Raw genomic sequence first — 19,703 nt, forward strand, 5'->3', positions numbered from 1 at the left:
CTTTGACAATAAAACGAGTTTGGAGGGTGGGGGAAAGAACCAACCCAACCCTATGGACTCACATACCTCAATAGGGATCACCCCCGACGATTTCCACGACGGAAACTTGCTTGATCTCCTCTTTCTCTTCTTCTTCTCCTCTTCTTCTCTTCTCAAGAACCCTAACTCTTACTCTTTTAAAATGGAACAAAAATGATCCACAATCAGCCTAACACAACAATATAACCTCAAAAGAAATGATTTGTGAAAAGACCAAAATGCCCTTAAATTTCCGGACGGATCCCCTGCCAACTGCCCAACTTTCAAAGGGGATAACTCGCTCATCCGAACTCGGAATCGAGCAAACTCGGTGGCGTTGGAAAGACCATTCCACGAGCTTTGCAACCATAACTGGAACTACACCTAACACATCCTGATATAGACGTTATGACTGCTCAAAGTTGGCCAAAACTCACCCTTTTTCCATACTTGGCCAAATTTCCAGATTTTTAAATCTTCCAAAAAAAAAATGGCTATTTCCAATTCTAAGCTTCTTCATAATTATTTCAAATCGCCGGATGTTACAATAAGATTTACCAGTGTGAATTATAAGACTCTAAATAAGTAGAACTGATTTATTTGCAGTAAGAACGATAATGTGATTAATAAAGGACAATGTGAAAGTTCACGTAGCCAATTAATTAGTTCTCTGTTGCCAACTGTCCTCTCCTTCCACACACTTTGATTAATCATTGGGAATAGATACTAACCTTCCAATAAAGTAGTTGTCTCTCTGCATATATCATAAGCCATGTTATTTCATTAAATAATGCAACCATTGACTTTGAAAGCCAATAGGAATGCATATTAACCTGACAATGTATTAGCTATCTAAAAATTAACATGATAATTAAACACAATAATTATTCATAATACAACCATTGACTTTTTGGTAGGATGTAGATCCAGTCCTTTGGTTAACCATAATTATTCATCCACTAATCTTGTTAAGAGTATGACACAAACAACATTTCCTCATTGTTCTAAGTTAATTATGCTCATATTAATCTTTTCTTGTTAGCTTAATCCTACTCCAATCTTTATCAGGTATTTTTCAATAAACATTTTTCTAGATCTCCCTTTGAATTTTTATCCCTTTTTAAGTGGAATCTGCTTTATATATAAGTTACTAGTTTTTAGGAACGTGTGTTGCACGTTATCCCCCAATTAATATAAAATTTCTACATTTTAAAAAAGTTTTAACTTATGAAATAGAAAATATTAACATCAAAATATTGCAGATTTTACTATTTGAATCAATTCATTAAAAACACAATTAGTGGGACGATATAATAGCCTCTGGCCCTCTGATAGTATGCAAGAGAATTCTTGCTCTAATTTTAATAAATGCATGTAACAATATTTTAAAAATTTACAAAAGAAAAATATGAAGAAAGATATCTTTTTACAAAACCCCAAATAGGATTGTTTGTTTAGATTTAAAATGCTATATCAGATTAAGTGAAATATAAAATTAATTGCACTACCTAATAAAATATTCCTTTTTTCTCAGCCAAGCAAGCATTTTATGTAAATATGATATTTGAATGTTAAAGAAAAAGATACATTTTCATTTCACAAAAAATAAAATACCTCTCAATTCTATAATCCAAATGAATTAAAAAATAAATGGTTAATTATGAAGTAGTACAAAGTATTATGCATACAAATACATAGATAATTTAAATTCAACAATTTCTCCATGTATCATTTTGATGCCTCAACAACCACAAAGTCATAACTTGTGCCTGTTGTTATGTTAAAATAAATATATGAGCACAGTTGTGCCTAAATAAAGCTGATACACAATAAAGAAACAATAATTTTGAAATAAATGCATGGAAATAAAGAAAAATAACTACATTACCAAGTCTCTAGCATTCAATGAAAACTAAAACAAATACAAGTTTGCAATTTGTCAATTAAATAGGGATTAGATGGGAGAAACAACCACACAAGAATGTGTATTGAAATAGTTAGTTGCAATATGTGTACCGTCAAATGATAATATGACGATTAAAGTTAATTTCTAGCTTGCAATTATTTGGTAATTGATAATAAATATCATGGAAAAGGCACAGTAGAGGATATCACTAAAAACAATTAGCAATAACTCGGCAAAACAAATTCACACCAAAAACTAAGAGCCTGCGTTTCATATGAAAAGAGACGAAAAGGAAAAGTTGATGAAGAGTTTCTTGGTAACTGTTCTCCTTTAACATTATTATTATTATGAGATTGTGTAATAGACTTTTCATTTTCTCCAAATTTCAGATTATTTGAACTCAGACTTATTACTAATATATAATAATTATATAAATATAAATATGATGATTAGTATAATATGGTAGGATTATTATTTAATATTATATTTGTCACGACCCGATTTCTCAAGTCGTGATGACACCTACTATAACCCACCAGTAGGTAAGCCAACCCGTAACCCGGAACAACAAGTAATGGGCCTGAGGGTAGAAACTAAACAAGAGAAGACAAATAACAATATAAACAGGCGGAAGCAAACCAAAAACATATATACAAATAAAGATCCCTCCCAGAACCTGGAAGTCACTAGTACAGAGCTACTAACAAAATGAGTACAAGTCCCAAAAGTGGACAACAGAGACTGGACTGTCTCGAAAGGTAAAAGACAAGTCTATATATACAGATGGAGACTGAAATAGTACAAAACGTCGTGTGCTCACTCCCGTCTCCGGATCAGNAATATTACTAAATTAAAGCTTTTTAGTAAATAATTATAATTGAAAGAACATAGGAAAAATGTTTTTAAGTAATTAATACAAATTGTCATAGAGTTACTTGTATTTTGAGATCAAAATGACCAGATATCATTGAAACACTGCAAAATACATTCAAAGTTTAAATGTGGGGAGAAAGTGACATTTATTTAGTAGTATTTTTACTTCACTCAATTTTGTAAGCAAATGTAACCAACAAAATTTTAAAAAAATATCAATACAAAAAATGTCACCAATAGCCTTTCCTCTTGAGGTTATGAACATAAATAATGGACAACATTTAAGTACAAATTTTCTCTCAAATATTCATACTTGAAATATAGTATGTGCATGACACTAACAAGGATTACCATAAATATTTCAATATTTTATCTTTATACACAATCTATCTTTTACAAAATACTATTACTTAATTAATACTTGAGTCAGACTATCATAGAGAAGTAATTGTACAACAACAGAAAAAGGTACTTTGTTGTTATAATGAATGATGGTTAAATAGAGGTTTGAGTGTAGGTCAAATATTTAGCTTGACCAATATATATATATACATATATTTCAATGGCATAATTTAATTATAATATATGAACAACATCACCTTTGGTGAATTTTCTTTTTCATTTCTTAAAGTTTCTACCTTATCTTTGTAGAATTGTAGTCTTCTCCTTGTTTCTGCCACATACATATTGTTTTATTTAGAAATATATTTTGACTGGTTTAGAGTCGCCACTTAATTTTTAAAGAAAAATCAAGAAAACTATTATTTTCAAAAGACTAAAACAGAAATCTAGTGAAAACTTGAAAAGGGTTCGAGGGTCCATATTAGTGTTCTAGGAAGGGTTTTAAAGCACCTAGAACACCCGCTAATGCGGTTATCCGACGATTACTTAATTGGCTAAATTAACTGTAACTTAGTTTGAATTGTGAAATTGAACTATTTTGTAGTTAGAACTATATAAAAAAAATAATTTGAAATATCATCTAAGCAAAATATTTTGTAAAACTTATTTATTTGTTAAGTCAAGTGAAGAATGAATAGTTTAGTTTAAGCGATTAATTCAGAATGGGTATCCTTTGGGGCATTGATTAGGGAACCTTAAAATTAAATAAGCATATAAAAACAGGTTATAGCAAATAAATAGATAAGGAAAGAAGATTTGGGCCCAAGTCTGGATTTTCTGTCCGTCTGGGCCAGTATTTGGGCCCATTTTCATGTTGGGCCTTAGGCCCAATTTTCACCTGTCCTAAGAACTAACAAGTAATAATAAGTAAAATGGCGAGGGCTTAGGCCCAATAATAACAAAATACAATTACGAATAAATAAAGGTAGGCTTTGGCCCAATCTTTCTCAACTTCCGATTTGCTCCGCTTTTCTTTCAATTTTGAGACCTGTTCGTCGATTTTGATATCTAGCTGACTCGGATAAGAGGGGATATGGGCCTCCGTGGCCCAAAGGAAAATGCGAGGATAGAGTCCATGAGGACCCGGACAAGTTTCACATGCAAACACGAAAGTGAGAATCAATAAGTAAGAGTTATGAATAATATAGGAGAATTTATTATATTCTGATATTTACTACACTACCATATACTAATATTTATTACACTACTATATTCTAAAATTTATCATACTACCATATTCTAAAATCTATATACTACCGTATTTTATTATTTACATACTACCATACTTTAATATTTATATACTACTATATTCTAAACAATTATATACTACCGTAATCTAACATTTTATATACTACCATATTTTAAATCTATAGACTGCCGTGTCCTAATGCTTATACTACCATATTTTAATACTTATTATACTATCATATTCTAAATTTATTTACTACCGTATTTTAATATTTACATACTACCAAACTCAAAATAAAATGAAGTGAGAAGGCCGAGAAAGCACTAAAATCCTAGGAAACACTAAAATCTTAGGAAAAAAAAATAAAAATCCATGATAAACCAATATTTAATTCATTATTAATGGAATGCCCACAAACATCTTTTCATTCTTCACCGACAGTAAACTCCAAACAATAAAGGAAGATGCATATTATAATTTAACCTTCTTAAGAATAGTGAAATAATAATAAAAATAAAGGGTGAAAACAAATTTTAAAATAAAATAAAATTAAGAGAGTGCATCAACTTTGCACATATTTCAAATAAAATAATAATAATAAAAGAACGCTAGTAAGGACTAAACCAATTAACACATGCATTTTAAGACAACGAATAGAGATAAAGAACAGTTAATTAATTTGCGCACAAATGAAGCGGAACAGTGAACACACCAAACACAACCTGAACTTAGCAGGGAAACTCTCAAATGGACAATAGCCACAAACTTGACACATATTGCAGACCCAAGAGGCTAGGTGTTTTATGCGTGAATGAAACAGCAAACGAAGCTAATGACATATAACAGAAAATTACATGTTTTGCAAACATGAGTAAGGCAGGACTTCGGCATTTACAACTCCATAAGAGGGGAAAGAAAAGTGGGTAAACATGCTTTAACATTTATCAAGACAATAGGTAAATAAGACCAAAGTAAACCAAGCCATGTTTTAGAAATAAAAGGAGGCGAATATATGCCCAACTACGATCTAGAAAATCGGAAACATCGAGTGATGAACACACGATGGAGGCACGAATACAACTTCAGCGTAATGACAACCAAACGATATCGATGCAACTAACGAATAAGCAGATCAAAATGGAAACGAGCATGACCAGTCGAGATAACTCAATAAAAAATAAACAGAGAAAAGGCAGATTGAGCCAGCGATAAAATCATTTCGAGAACGAAATACATATAATATTTCGGAAAGACTACAGTGGAGAAGAAAGAAAAAAAAAAAAAAAAAAACTTAGTCTCAAAACCAATCATGTAAAATCAGCTCATAATCAACAACAAATAATCCATGATTTAATCACTCGTTGGGAACAACAAGAAGGAAAAAGGGAAAGAGTTATCTACCTCTTTTTGAGCAGCGAAACGGAGACCGAACGAGCTAGAAGTGCCAAGCTTCCGCCACAGAACTCAAACACAAGTGATCGACCAAAAAAACTTGGGCGGAATCTCAAATCCGAAGGGATTTGGAGGAGACGGAAGTAAACGAAAGAAAATAATGGCACTCGGATTGGAATCAAGTCTCTCTCCCTTTCCAGAACGTATTTTGTATGTGCAGCTATTCTATTATGCTATCCCCTTTTTAGCACACGGAAATTTTCGGCCCCCTTTAACAATGAGGAAGGAGGGAGTATATCTAGACGATTCTAGGGCTCCAATTTCGAATTTCAAACTCCAAATTCTTTCACCGATTAAGGAAGATCAACTTTTTTCGCAATTTTCACCCCATTCCGAAAGAGGAAGGGGTGAAACGCGTGCCTGCTTGCTTGTCTGCTGCTGCTGCAGAGATCTGTACGAGTTGACAGAGACGAGGAGAAGACGACAAGCAAGTCTCTAGGCGCGTCCAAGGTGTGAAATCGACGCGTGCTCCATTTGAACTGACGATGGAAATGGACACCGTGAGTTGTTGCTGAGACGTTTGGAAACTGCTGGAAATCTCTTTTGATTTCCTTTGTGGATTAGGAAAAGGCCGGGTCGTGGTTTAAAAATGTGGGCCGACTGGAATTATTGTTGTTGTACGTATTTGATGGTCTTGTTGGAAAATGAATTGGATTTTTGGTGTTGTTATTTGGATGGGCTGATGAGATTTGGAAATAAAAGAGAACAAAGTGGGTCCATTATTGTGGGCTGGGAATAAGAAAAAGGCTGCTAAAAAATGAAGAAAGGGCCCGAAACTTAGATGAGTCAAGGATAAAATTTAATTGATTAGGATTTGAATTTAAGCTTTAGCCATCTAAATTTAAATTATAACCGATTAGGGATTTAAAAGGGTAGTCAACCTTAGTTAATTAGAATAAGTTCGGCTAAAAATCAAATAAGATGAATTAATGTAATTAATTTACGAGCTTCTTAATCTTAACGAAATAAAAATAATTAACTTACTCATAAACTAAATCATTTAGAATTATAATCACAACCTAAGTTATAGTAAATTAATAAAACAAGCTTCCAAAATAATTATGTTAATAAACCAAATAGCTCCAAATTACAAATATACTTTAAACTCAGCTAATTCAATTGGAGATTTAATAAGATCTTTTTGAGATTTTTTTTTTTTTTAATATTTAAGAAACACTAATTACATGTATAATTATGAAATGCTATAAAATTGACTAAAATTACTTAAAGTAACCTCAAAAAAGAATTTTTTATTTTTTTTTTATTTTTATAAAGCTAATTATTCTAATTCGTTTATAAAGTTAAGAGGCTCAAAAATTAATTACTATCGGAGAGGGTCAAAATTGGGTGTCAACACATATCATATAGTTGTTGTTTAATGAAAGAATCTAGTATCTTATAGGAGATGTATCGTGATATAAAATATTAAACTTTTTCAATAATAAAAGTTAATAGATGAATAAAATTCAGTATTATTTATAGAGTCTTTAATTTGATTTAAGATAATTTTATGATCAATCACTATTTTCTTATCTATTTTTATACAGCTAGCAAGGAGTGTATCTTGTGACATAACATTTTCTCAAATTAAAATGAACACAAAATAAGAGGAAATTCATACTAAAAAAATTGCATACTCAATATAAACATAAAAAAAGTAAAAAAATAAATATATGGAACAATACATAACCAACGAAGAAGGAAAACAAAAATATATGTTCATATATATTCACTATAGTGTTTCATTTGATTGAAATCTCTTGCCACCAAAACTTTACTTGATCCGTTCATTTTTACTAACATATCTATTAAAAAATAATTATTATCATGACTATATTATCATATTATAAGTAAAAGTTAAAATCTATTTTTGAAATAGTGGATTTAACATCCAAACTAATAATTCAATGGACTATGTTGATGCCCGTGGTTTTAGCAAAATTAGAAAGAAATTCCTCTGTGAGGGTAAGAGAATAAAAAATAAAAAAACAAAGAAGAAATATTTTACCCAAATCATGTGACCTTTTTCATATTTATTTATTATTTTTGTCTTTCCCACAACTTTTCGTCACTGTTAACTATGAAATTCGTAAGAAAAAATACGAGTGTGAATTGTTGAATGATTTGCTATAATTTGTTCACCAACTCTTTCTTATGTGATACCACAAATTTCGTGTTTAACTTAATCAACTGTTGCAAATAACCCTTGAGATTTTTTAAGAAGAAGAAGAGTACACAACTTAAAAAAAAATTGTAGTTTAAAAGTGAGAGGAAACTAATCTATTTATAGCTAACAAATAGTAGTATGAATAGGTGTTAATTGTGTCTTACAAGAAAAGTTGTAACTTTTCGAAAAAGTCACTGCTCATCGGAAAAGTCACAATCCTTTGGAAAAGTCACAACTCATTGAAAAAGGCACAATCCTTTGGAAAAGTCACAACCCTTTTTTTAATTAAATCATTGGGAATTCATTAGTTGTTTCTTTGTACTAATAATTAATAGAGAAAATTGCATGATATGAGTATATATTAACTTGCTATTGCTTTCAAAAATCTCAAAGTTCTTAAATTGATACAACAATTGAGTTATTAATCCATTTTACCAATAAACTTCATGGTTCCAAAACTACAAATATTGTGATAATAAAAAATGGATATCACACATAATAATTAGTTTTTGCTCTGTTGAACCAGTTAAAGAAGTGTTTTATTTTTGTTTTCCTCTTTAAATTTCTATTTTCTTAAAAAAAGAAAGAAGTGATCAACAGCAGATGGCTGGTTATATGTCTTTATAGATACAAATTGGGGGTAGGGGAATTGAACCGTCATAAGGTGAAAGTTGTGATATCCAACCAACTGAGCGACTAATCGTGCTATCCTTCCGCACACACTTTTTTTAATTAAATCATTGGGAATTCATTAGTTGTTTCTTTGTACTAATAATTAATAGAGAAAAAGCTTAAATATGTCATCCAACTTTGAGAAAGAAAAAAACCTCATTTAATAGTTGGGCATGTCATTGCTGTTACATAAATGACCCATTATGCCATTGATTTTTAACAGTCAGGACTTGTGTTTTGCAACACTATTTTTTTCCCATATGGCTTCTTATTAGAGGTCCATGTCACCAAAATTAGACTGGTCGAAAAGTAAGTTCAAATATGCCACTGAACTGTGACAAGATGTCCATCTATGTCATTCATTAATAGTTTGATTCAACCATGTTTCTTGTCAATTGATCAATCTAAGGGTCTGGGGGATAAATAAAAAGGGAAATAGGTTAGGGTGGGTCCAGTGTGATGTTATGAGTCAGGTTTTAATTTCAAATTTAATTAAATTAGGTTGGTTTGTTTTGGCATGTGGACCTCTAATAAGAGGCCACGTGAAAAAAAAATTGCGAAATCATCAAACCTGGCCGTTAAAAAGTAGCACGAATAGACCCTTCTATAACGACAATGAAATGGTTGAGCCCAATTATTAACAAATGACATATGAATCTTTTTTCAAAGTTTGATGGCATACTTGAACTTTTTTTATCAGTTTAATTTTAGTGATGTGGACCTGTAATAAGAGGCCATGTGGAAAGAACGGTTTTGCTAACCATCAAACATGTATGTTAAAAAATAATGGCACAAATGGACCTTTTCTGTAATGCAGTGGCATGATTGAGCCGGCCAACTATTAACGAGTGGCATAAACAAGCCTTTTCCCAAAGTTCGATGACATATTTAAACTCTTTTACATTACCGTTAACTCAAACACAATTTTAAAGAATTTTTATGTGATTTTTTAATAGTTCATACTCATCATCGCGGGTACACATACAGCACACGTGCCTAGATACTAGTATATTATAATACCTAAGTGTTAGTTAAAGCAAGTATTGTGAACATAAAAGCTACGACAATTGTAAGGAAAATGATTCCCTTTTATAAGTGAGGAAAAAAAAATTCCCCCTTTTAGATGAAACTTGTTTTAATTTCTCGACTTGTATCACAATTTAGACACACATTAGATGCTCTTGAGATCTAAAAATAAGCAATGATAATGACCATCTTGTCAGAGCCAAGCTTTTGGGATATGCCTCGTCGAGCTCAAAAGTGTTGTGAACTTGTGTTATGTATTTGTAACTTTTTTTTTTTTTTTATTTCTCCTATTTGGGTTATTCCTTTGTGTAATTTCAACTAAGATTCTTGCCAGCCTAAATTCTTGTCAATCCTTTTCTTTGACCTGCTCTTATCGGTCCGCCCTCCATCATTAGCATCACACATTGATATTAGTTTTCTTTTGTCTAAAGAAAATGACTAGTAGTTGAGTGACCATGTGAAAGTGAGTGAAATGTGATTTTCTGTGATAATATGCACCATTTGTTAGATGAAAATGGTACATAAAATATACTATCTTTCTCAAGCATCGACATATATAGTTACAAACACTAGGTATGAAAGACATGAATAAAAATGTTGTTAAATAAACCTAATTCCAAGAGTTGGTGAACTTGCAGGAATTTTTCAAGAGAAGATGGCTGAAAATGAAATTGAGGAAATGTTAAATCACCTAAGAAGGATCAAGAGTGGAGGTAATCTGGATAGCGACAAGATTGATGAAATTAAGGGACTTGAAGTGTCGCTAAGAGTTTTGAGAACCGTTATAAAGTATCATCATGTTCTTTTTCGTGATTCCTTTGTCAAACACAAAAAGAATGCCAAATTGACTATGGCAATGCTTCACCAGGTATTGGATGGGATTCCAGATGAATGTAAAACTAACCTTAATCTGGAAAGGCTAGAATCACATTTGTTGGAATTCGTGGAACGTGATACCATTTTAAATAATAATTATGAGTTGAATGATCTTGATTTGTCAGAATGTATGGATTGCCTCGAAAAGAATCTAAATGATTTACTGATACTCAGCCTGGAAAGTGCTAGGTCTTACCCTCCTGAAGAAAACCATAAAATAAATCACAGATTTTTAAAGGAACTGAAAGTTGTTCAAAGGAAACTGAGATTTTTGACATATTTATATGCCACAGAGATAAATGGTTACGTCAACCATGAGAAGCTGGAATGTTTGGATACTCGAATTCAGTTCATGGCTAACAATGTGGGACATTTTTGTCTTGCTTTTTCTGATGTTGTAAATGATATTGATGGCAATGAGGATGAGGATGCGTATAATGATATCTTGAAAAAACCTCCTTATCTATTATTCTTGATTGTGTTAGTGGAGCTGGAAATGAAGAAGATTTTTCTCAGTGAACTAAAGGCTTCAAAGTTTACTCATTCAAGAACTTTCAAGTACAAGAAATTACCAAGAGGATTTTCTCATCATCTCCACAGTCTGCTGATATATCTCAGAAAACAAAAGCTCAAAAAAATTCCTGATAACAATGTCTCTGCTCAAAATATTGATGTGGCAATAGAGTTCTTGTTGTTTTTCCTTGATGCTGATGTGTCAAATCATGATATTAATGGTAACTGGTTGAATGAGGTCTTGTTAAAGGTTGGAGATATAGTGGGTGATGTTCTATATGTCATGGAAAAACTTCTTCCTAGCTCTAAAGATGATACTAGCAAAATAAGACTTTTCTCGATACAGATATTGGAGAAAACTAAAGATCTGAAGGCACAAGTGGAGACTTACTACAAATCCTTAAAATTTACTCCATCTCAGTTCCCCATCATTGGTGGATTGAGCTTTCTGGATTCTCTTTTAAGGAAACTGAACGAGATGTCAAAATCCAAATCTGATTTAGATTTTTTGATGATGCCTCTTTTAGGTAATTTGGAGAAAGAGCTATCAACTCTTATATCCATTTTAGAGGAGGAGTTGTCATCTTTATCATCCACTTTCAGAGATGTCGCAAAGGTGCACCATGAACATAAAATTCCTCAAAATCTTCAGAGACGTACCTTCAATTTGGCATATGAAGCTGAGGTTGCCATTGACTCTATTCAGTATAATGCTTTTTTGCATATTTTTTGCTCACTTCCTACAATCTTAAAAGAGATCAAGAAAATTAATGCGGAGGTGACTGAGATGTGGTCAGCAGATGTTGCTCTTCAGCCTTGCTATGTGGTAGCACCATTTAAACACTTGCCAACTCGACATAGCAATCCAGTGACTGATGAGGAGATAGTGGGTTTTGGGAATGACACAAAAAATATGATTCAGTATCTGATTAGAGGTACAAAGGAGCTAGACGTCATCCCAATTGTAGGCATGGGGGGACAAGGGAAAACGACAATTGCTAGAAAGGTGTACAATAGTGACAACATTGTTTCTCATTTTTATGTTCGAGCATGGTGCGTCATTTCCCAAACATATAACCGGAGAGATCTATTACAAGATATTTTTAGTCAAGTTACCGGTTCCAAGGACAAGGGAGATAAGGATGATGTTCTTGCCGACATGTTGAAGAAAAGTTTAACAGGAAAGAGATATCTCATTGTATTGGATGATATGTGGGATTGTATTGCATGGGATGACTTAAGGTTTTGTTTTCCAGACGTTGGAAAGAGTAGCAGAATAGTAGTAACAACTCGACTTGAGAAAGTGGGTAAGAAAGTCAAGTACCATACTGATCCTTATTTTCTTCCACTCCTCAAAACAGAAGAGAGTTGCCAATTGTTGCAGAGAAAAGTATTTCAGCAGGAAGGTTGCCCACCTGAACTACAATATGTGAGTCTAGAAATTGCAAAAAAATGCAAAGGATTGCCTCTTGTGGTTGTCTTGGTAGCAGGAATAATCAAAAAAAGAAAATCGGAAGAATCTTGGTGGAATGAGGTTAAGGATGCTTTATTTGACTATCTTGATAGTGAGTCGGAAGAATATAGTCGCGTGACTATGCAGTTGAGTTTTGATAACTTAGCAGATTGTTTAAAGCCTTGTCTTCTTTATATGGGGATGTTTCCGGAGGATGCAAGAATTCCTGTGTATAAATTGATAAGTCTATGGGTTGCGGAAGGATTCGTGCAAAACAGTGAATCTGCTGAAGATTACTTGATGGATCTCATTAGCAGTAACGTGGTAATGCTTTCAAAGAGAGGTTATAATGAAAAAGTGAAATACTGTCAGGTTCATGATATAGTGCATCACTTTTGCTTGGAGGAGAGTAGAAAAGAAGAGTTTATGCAGACAGTGAAGAGGCATGTTGTCGAGTTTCAACCTTTGGATTGGAAGGGAAGTCGAGTGAGGTTTAGTTTCAGTAAAAACGTTTCCAAGTCTACATCTCTGAGAATCAAAACACAGAAGCCTTTCCACCAACACTTGAGGTCACTGATAACAATCGGAGAACATCCTCATGAGTTTCCCTTAAGTAATTGGATTCATACATTGCTACTTCTTAAGGTCTTGGATTTGAGTTCCAATAAAGTGAGGTATTTGTCGACAGCTACATTGAAACCACTAAATCACCTGAAGTACCTTGCAGTTAAGGCAACGAAATTCTATTTTGATCCAGAATCACGTCTGCCCCATCTTGAAACTTTAATGGTGAATAATGATTGCTATGATACAATACTGTTACCAGCGGTTTTTAGGGAAATGAAAAAATATGATACAATACTGTTACCAGCGTTTTTTTGGGAAATGGAAAAATTAAGGCATGTTGATATTTTTAGAGCTGAATTTGATTTGGAAGAGGATAAGCAGGGGCTATCCTCTAAATTGGAAAATTTGAGGATATTAAAGAATATTGTTAGATTTCCAATTGATAGGATGGATGTGTTATCAAGGAGGTGTCCTAATCTTCAACAACTTCACATCACATTTCACGGGGGTGATAGTGATTCTGCAGAGTCTTTTTGTCTCTCATTGGAGAATCTTACCCAGCTTCAAATACTTCACCTTTCCCTTGGGGAGCACCACATTGTCTCTGGGTTACAATTGCCTTCAAATTTAAACAAGTTGGTACTAAGTGGGATTCCTATAAAAAATCTGATTTCCTTCATTGCGGGACTACCAAGCCTGGAGTATCTCCAATTACAAGATATGTATTTTCCTCAATCAGGAGAGTGGTGCCTTGGAGATATCACATTCCATAAACTTAAGTTGTTGAAACTGGTAAGGTTAGGTATGTCAAGGTGGGATGCCTCGGAGGAATCATTTCCCCTGCTTGAAACACTTGTCATAAGAGAGTGTGACAAACTTGAGGAGATCCCCCTTAGCTTTGCAGATATTCCAACACTGAAACAGATTAAGTTGATTTACTGCCACAATGATTCTCTGGAGGATTCAGCTGAGAGGATTAAGAAAGATGTTGAAGAGAATGAAGGAAACGACCGTATTGACGTCATTATCACAGTAAGTAGAAACAAACTCCTATGTTTTGTTTTTAAGTATCTACCTGCATCTAACTTGACACCAATATGTATAATGCAGAATGATGACATCTGGAAGCTATGAGTCAAACATGTACCTGCCTGTAATCACAACAATGGTATATATTTTTTCTTGTTCCTTCTTCTAATTTGATGCTTGCTTTCGCTTAATTGCTCCATGTTGATTTCAAATTGCAGCAAAAGCACAGACAGAGTGGATGGTATTATTTCTTAGCTAATTGTTGCAGCCATGCTCATGCTCATGCTCCTGTCCTTTTTCTGTATGGTTTAGATGGTCTTTCACTGTGACTTCTTGTTGTAAAANGTTTTAGATGGTCTTTCACTGTGATTTCTTGTTGCCTTTGTTATGCAGCTTTATTCTTTTACAACCTGTCAAAACATTGCTTCTTGTTTTTTTTTTGTAATATAAAAGTTGTTTCCCTTCATCTTACACCTGCAAAATTCAATAAAGTATACAATTGAATGCTGGTTGAATACAAGCATACCTCCCTATTATCAACAATAGAATACTGAATGAAAGTTGTTTTGATAGCTTAGTACTAAATAATTTAGGAGCAATCCATAACATACGCCTCACTTCATAAATAAGTATTGAGTACATGTACAAAAGCTATCTATGTTGTTCCGACTCTTAAAAAACGTCACCAAGTAGTACTTTTGGATAACAACTTGATAGCTATTTGTACTTTCTCTCTTATTCCTTTGATAGCCTACATGAAATCAGGTAGTTTAACATGAACGTATACATATCTATAAAACTCAGGTAGAAAATGTAAAGCATAGATTTACGAGGATACAGATTCGAGTCTCTGAAAGATTTAACAGTTTGAGATACTCCAAGTTTTATGTAAATCAAGTATAGAGAAGAACCGGATAAATGCTCTACTTTATAGAGTGTTTAACGGCCATGGTATCTGATGAAAAAGTACAACTTGAATATGCATTAAGCATAAACAATTCTAAACCATATGATATCATTGAAAAATCGAAACTTGGAGTGATTCAGGAGTCTTGTGTGGAAGGGCTCTATCGCACAAAGGATCAAAGGTACACGGGGAATAACAATAAATTTTCATCACAAATACAAGTAAAACTTGGATATAAAGGTATGCACTAGCAAAAGAACTTCAGACTACTAGCAAACTACATTGTGTGTATACATTTGTCCAGAACATTGTAGATTTGTAAATCCTAGTCTCTATTGCACCTGCTAGAAAGAAATGCTGAACTGCCATTAGCCCGGGTTCAGCCTTTACTTCGAATTTGACTTGGGCTTTAACGGGGCTTCTTCCAAAGCAAGACGAGAAAGTATCCATTATTCATCTATCCAGGAGGACAATGGTGGAGTCTCCGAATTTATCCAAGTTGCCCACATGAATGCGTGCCTTTCGCCTTTAACCATATCTTCAGCAGCACAGGACTCTAACTGCATCATTTCATCAGTTGTCAGCTTTACAGATATGGCTTCGATATTTTCATTGAGGTTGTCAATCTTGGTGGTACCGGGTATGGGGCATATGTCATCTCCTTTGTGAAGAACCCAAGCCAATACAAGTTGTGATGTGGTGCATCCCTTTCTTGATGCTATTTCCTTGACTTGCTCGTATATTTCCTTGTTCTGCTCAAAATTTTCAGGCATGAACCTTGGTATATTCTGGAAAAAAACAAATGATAAAAGAAACATACATCAGCCATACCAATCATACGTATTGTTTTATTTGTTAATTATAACATGCTGTATCAGAAGAGATTTCGAGCGATAAGGATGAGTTGGCAAACTGGATTGAGAACCATGAGGTTCAAGTTCAAATAAAAAACACTAGGTGCTTTCTTTCTATCTTTCTATGCCTTGATGGATAGAGTTACCCAGTACCAATGAGTCAAAACAGTTTTTTCTTTGATGACAACTTCATTTAAACAACTCTACTTTTGTATCGTTCTAGTTATAAATATTGTTATTTCTAGTGAAATTTCTATAATTCAGATATACCAAAAATTTGGATGCATTGACCATGACACTGTGACCCGCCATTCTTTGTGGGATAGGAGTACCTTTTTTGTACTCTCTAAGCATGTTAATTTATAAAGAGTGTTCTTTTTTGATGTCCGAATTTGCACTAGAAGTTGAGACTTGTTGATCTTGTATTCAGATCACCTTATTCATAAGAGAGCATGTGTTTCGTAACCTTAATTCATCAATACTGACGAAATCTCATCAAGATCAATACTGGTAGATTGGTCAAGCTCAGTTAATCAGCAAGCTGCTGATTAAGAATAGGAAAGTCACAACGTAGATGCTAACGTTGAGCTCTTCCAAGGAGAGGCTTGGAGAGTTTCACAAAAAGCCAATGACACATGTTACAGAATTTTGGTTTAAAAGGAAAAAAATGCCTATGATATGCAGCTAATTGAGGTAAATGGCTAAATGCAAATGAAAATCACCCAAGATCGAAGACAGTGCAATAAACTAGACCAACCTTGCGGAAGTCTCCCTCTGCCAAGCTCTCAATCAACTCTGGACCTGCTGAGAAGAATCCTCGTCCGAGAGGACTATATGGAACAATTGAAATTCCTAATTCTCAGGGAAAGGCATTTACTCAGAAGAACCTCCATGTTATCTGAAAGAGTGAACTCTAAGAGACACATTACCTGCAAGTTGGAGCTATTTCTTCCTCAAGATCTCTGGTCCACAATGACCACTCCATCTGAACAGCTGTTATTGGATGCCTTGCGTGTGCCCTTCTGATTGTTGCTGCACAAGCCTCGGATAAACCTATGTATTTGATTTTACCCTCTTCAACCAGTTTCTTCAGTTCTCCCATCTACACACTATGCCACACAATATCATAAAACAAAATAATAACAATAAGCACAATAAACAAAATGCCGATTATCTTGTTAGATAAAGCCTTGAGATACTCCATTGTCGAAATGTTGATTCTTCTATTTGACAGGAGTATCATCTTTATTGACACTCTTTCATCCACCTATCCTTCTCTCTCCCCATGTTTTACGTTACTTTTTTATAGTAGAAGATTAATTTTGTCTCGGTGATGCTTTCAAAAACGATAGTAGTAGCTAACAATGATGTAGCTTCTTCTCCTTAAAAGGTCAATTTTCAAATAATATCATACTGCACATGTCATACAAAAAGATTTAACCTTTTCTAGAATCCTGATCTCCACAATGATTTCCATATATACAGGTCTTAGGTTGTTTGTGATTTCATCATGAAGCATTTCGTCAGTGACAGTGTAGAGTGTAGAGTGGGTAAATGTGACATAAAGAAAAATTCTTTCATAGTTGGAGAACTACGAAATTACAGTAAGCATAGATGAGTGTTTCTTTTACAAAGTATACTTTATCAACACAAAAATTTCAAAGCATTGGCCTATCCTCCGAGAATTCGAGAGAAAGTGAGAAACACATAACATTTCTCACATAGCATAAGATTCAATTCAACCTTTTTGTACACCCCTTTTTTCTCTACTGTCAGAAGAACATTATTCCGTCTCTGACTTTATCTTATGGATTGACAAACAACACGTCAGCTATGTTAATCAGACTCTCCCAAAGTACTGCCTTTGGAGGATCCGACACGCACCCATCTCCGTCAACACTTTTGAAGAGTCTGAGAAATATAGTGCGTCAGAAGATCTTCATGAATATGTCAGTTTGGCAATATAAAAGTGGATGCAAGTAAAATAGCTCGGGACCGTTTCCCACACAGTTGATTCAATCAATTCTTTTTTTTAAAAAGACCAGAAGATTTTTGCGATATCTAGCCAAGCTATATCCAAGTGAAATCTGCTTTTATCCAAGTGATTAACTGGTTACTGTTACCTCTTTACACAAACCACACAATCCAACAATTCGCTAGAAATCAACAACAACATACCTAGTGTAGTCCCACAAAGTGGAGTCTGAGTGAGGATAGTGTATACACAGACCTAACCCCTACCTCGTAGAGATAGAAAGGTTGTTATAGATAGACCCTCAACTCAAGGAAAAATAGCTCATAGTAGTCTAGAAAAAGAAGTAACAGAAATACAAGAAACAACAGATAGTGACACAACAGTACTACAACAAGTTTGCTAGAAATCCTCAAATATAATAAATGGAAAAAAAAAATAGAAGTAAGATGTCAAACCGTGATTTCAATAGGCACTCGGATATCAATCCGATGAACATAATAAAGATCAATGCAGTCGATAACTAGTCGCTTCAAGCTAGCTTCACAGCAAGCTCTTACATACTCTGGTTCACCACAAATGTCCATTTTCCCTTCTTTCAAACTTATGCCAAACTATGAACATAATAAAGATCGATGCAGTCGATATCTAGTCGCTTCAAGCTAGCTTCACAACAAGCTCTTACATACTCTGGTTCACCACAAATGTCCATTTTCCCTTCTTTCAAACTTATGCCAAACTTGGAAGCTATTTGTACGTTTTCTCTCATTCCTTTGATTGCCTAAACAAATAGAATTTAGAATGCACATATTTAACTACCTCAATTAGTGTATATGCTATTGGAAACTTCATTTAAGTAATTTGATAAGATGCAAATAATTCTAGAAAATGTTGTTGTTGATATCTAGAACAAAAAAAATAATCCATTTAACTCCATTTCTTAAATTTTGTTTAAATATCGAATCATTAGCCATATCGACTTGTATAGTCGTTTTCATATATGTAAATTTTCATTTTAAACATTTTGAAGAATTTATAGCCGGATTCACTGTTAAAATTAAGTTTTGACCATCATATTTCGAACCTTTGATATAAATTGGGACAAAGGGAGTAATTACAACTTGGAAAGCAGCAAGGTACAACACATTAAAGCAGTAATGTTACATTTTATTTTACCTTGCCGATGAGAAGTTCATTGATGTGGGGTCCATATTGATCGGAGGTATCGAGGAAGGTGACGCCGCGATCAATGGCGTGTTGAATGAGCTTGATCATTTCAGGTTCGGGCTTGGGCGGGCCGTGATTAGGAGACATGCCTCTACAGCCCAGCCCGATTCTAGAAACTTCTAGGCCTTGCGAGCCTAATTTGACCCTCGGAACTTCACTCGCCGGCGTTTCCATTTTCTCCGGCGAATCTCCGTCTGAACAGTGAGCTCAGAGAATATGTTGACCAAAGTTTGACCAGTAGGTGTTTGGACTAGTATTTGGCTAGAGTTAGTTGAAAATAAAAAAGAATATTTTGGAATTAAAATTGAAAAGGAGCATTCCATGTGAGAGTAATATTTTTTTTTTTGTTCTAAATTTAATAGAATTATTATACTACATAATATGATTAAAAAAAATTGTCTTCATCGAGTGAAATATACTATACATATTATGCATATATACTTTTAAATACTTAATTTGTACCAGCGTTAAAGTGATATGCGTAATGCGTGTATATTCAAATTTTAGTTAAACACAAATATTCAGTGCTCTTTATTCTCTTTGAATCAACTATAATAATAACATATCAAGTATAATCAATAAATTACGTGAGGTCTATAA

At 33.7% G+C, this 19,703-nt stretch overlaps 1 protein-coding gene and 1 pseudogene across 1 annotated transcript; one reads left to right on the plus strand and one right to left on the minus strand.

Annotated features, from left to right (window-relative positions):
* Positions 1 to 10,360: 10,360 nt before the first annotated feature.
* On the plus strand, positions 10,361 to 14,248 carry LOC125852519 (putative late blight resistance protein homolog R1A-3). The gene has a single exon (XM_049532246.1). It carries the CDS (start codon positions 10,361 to 10,363, stop codon positions 14,246 to 14,248), a length of 3,888 nt encoding a protein of 1,295 aa, XP_049388203.1.
* Positions 14,249 to 15,225: 977 nt separating this feature from the next.
* Positions 15,226 to 19,383, minus strand: LOC125852518 (auxin-induced protein PCNT115-like; annotated as a pseudogene).
* Positions 19,384 to 19,703: the final 320 nt, after the last annotated feature.

The sequence above is a fragment of the Solanum stenotomum genome, unplaced genomic scaffold, assembly GCF_019186545.1.
Source record: "Solanum stenotomum isolate F172 unplaced genomic scaffold, ASM1918654v1 scaffold36331, whole genome shotgun sequence".
Classification (NCBI taxonomy): Eukaryota; Viridiplantae; Streptophyta; class Magnoliopsida; order Solanales; family Solanaceae; genus Solanum; species Solanum stenotomum.

Coding starts and splice junctions, on each gene's coding strand:
- LOC125852519 (XM_049532246.1), top strand. CDS start 10,361: ATGGCTGAAAATGAAATTGAGGAAATGTTAAATCACCTAAGAAGGATC.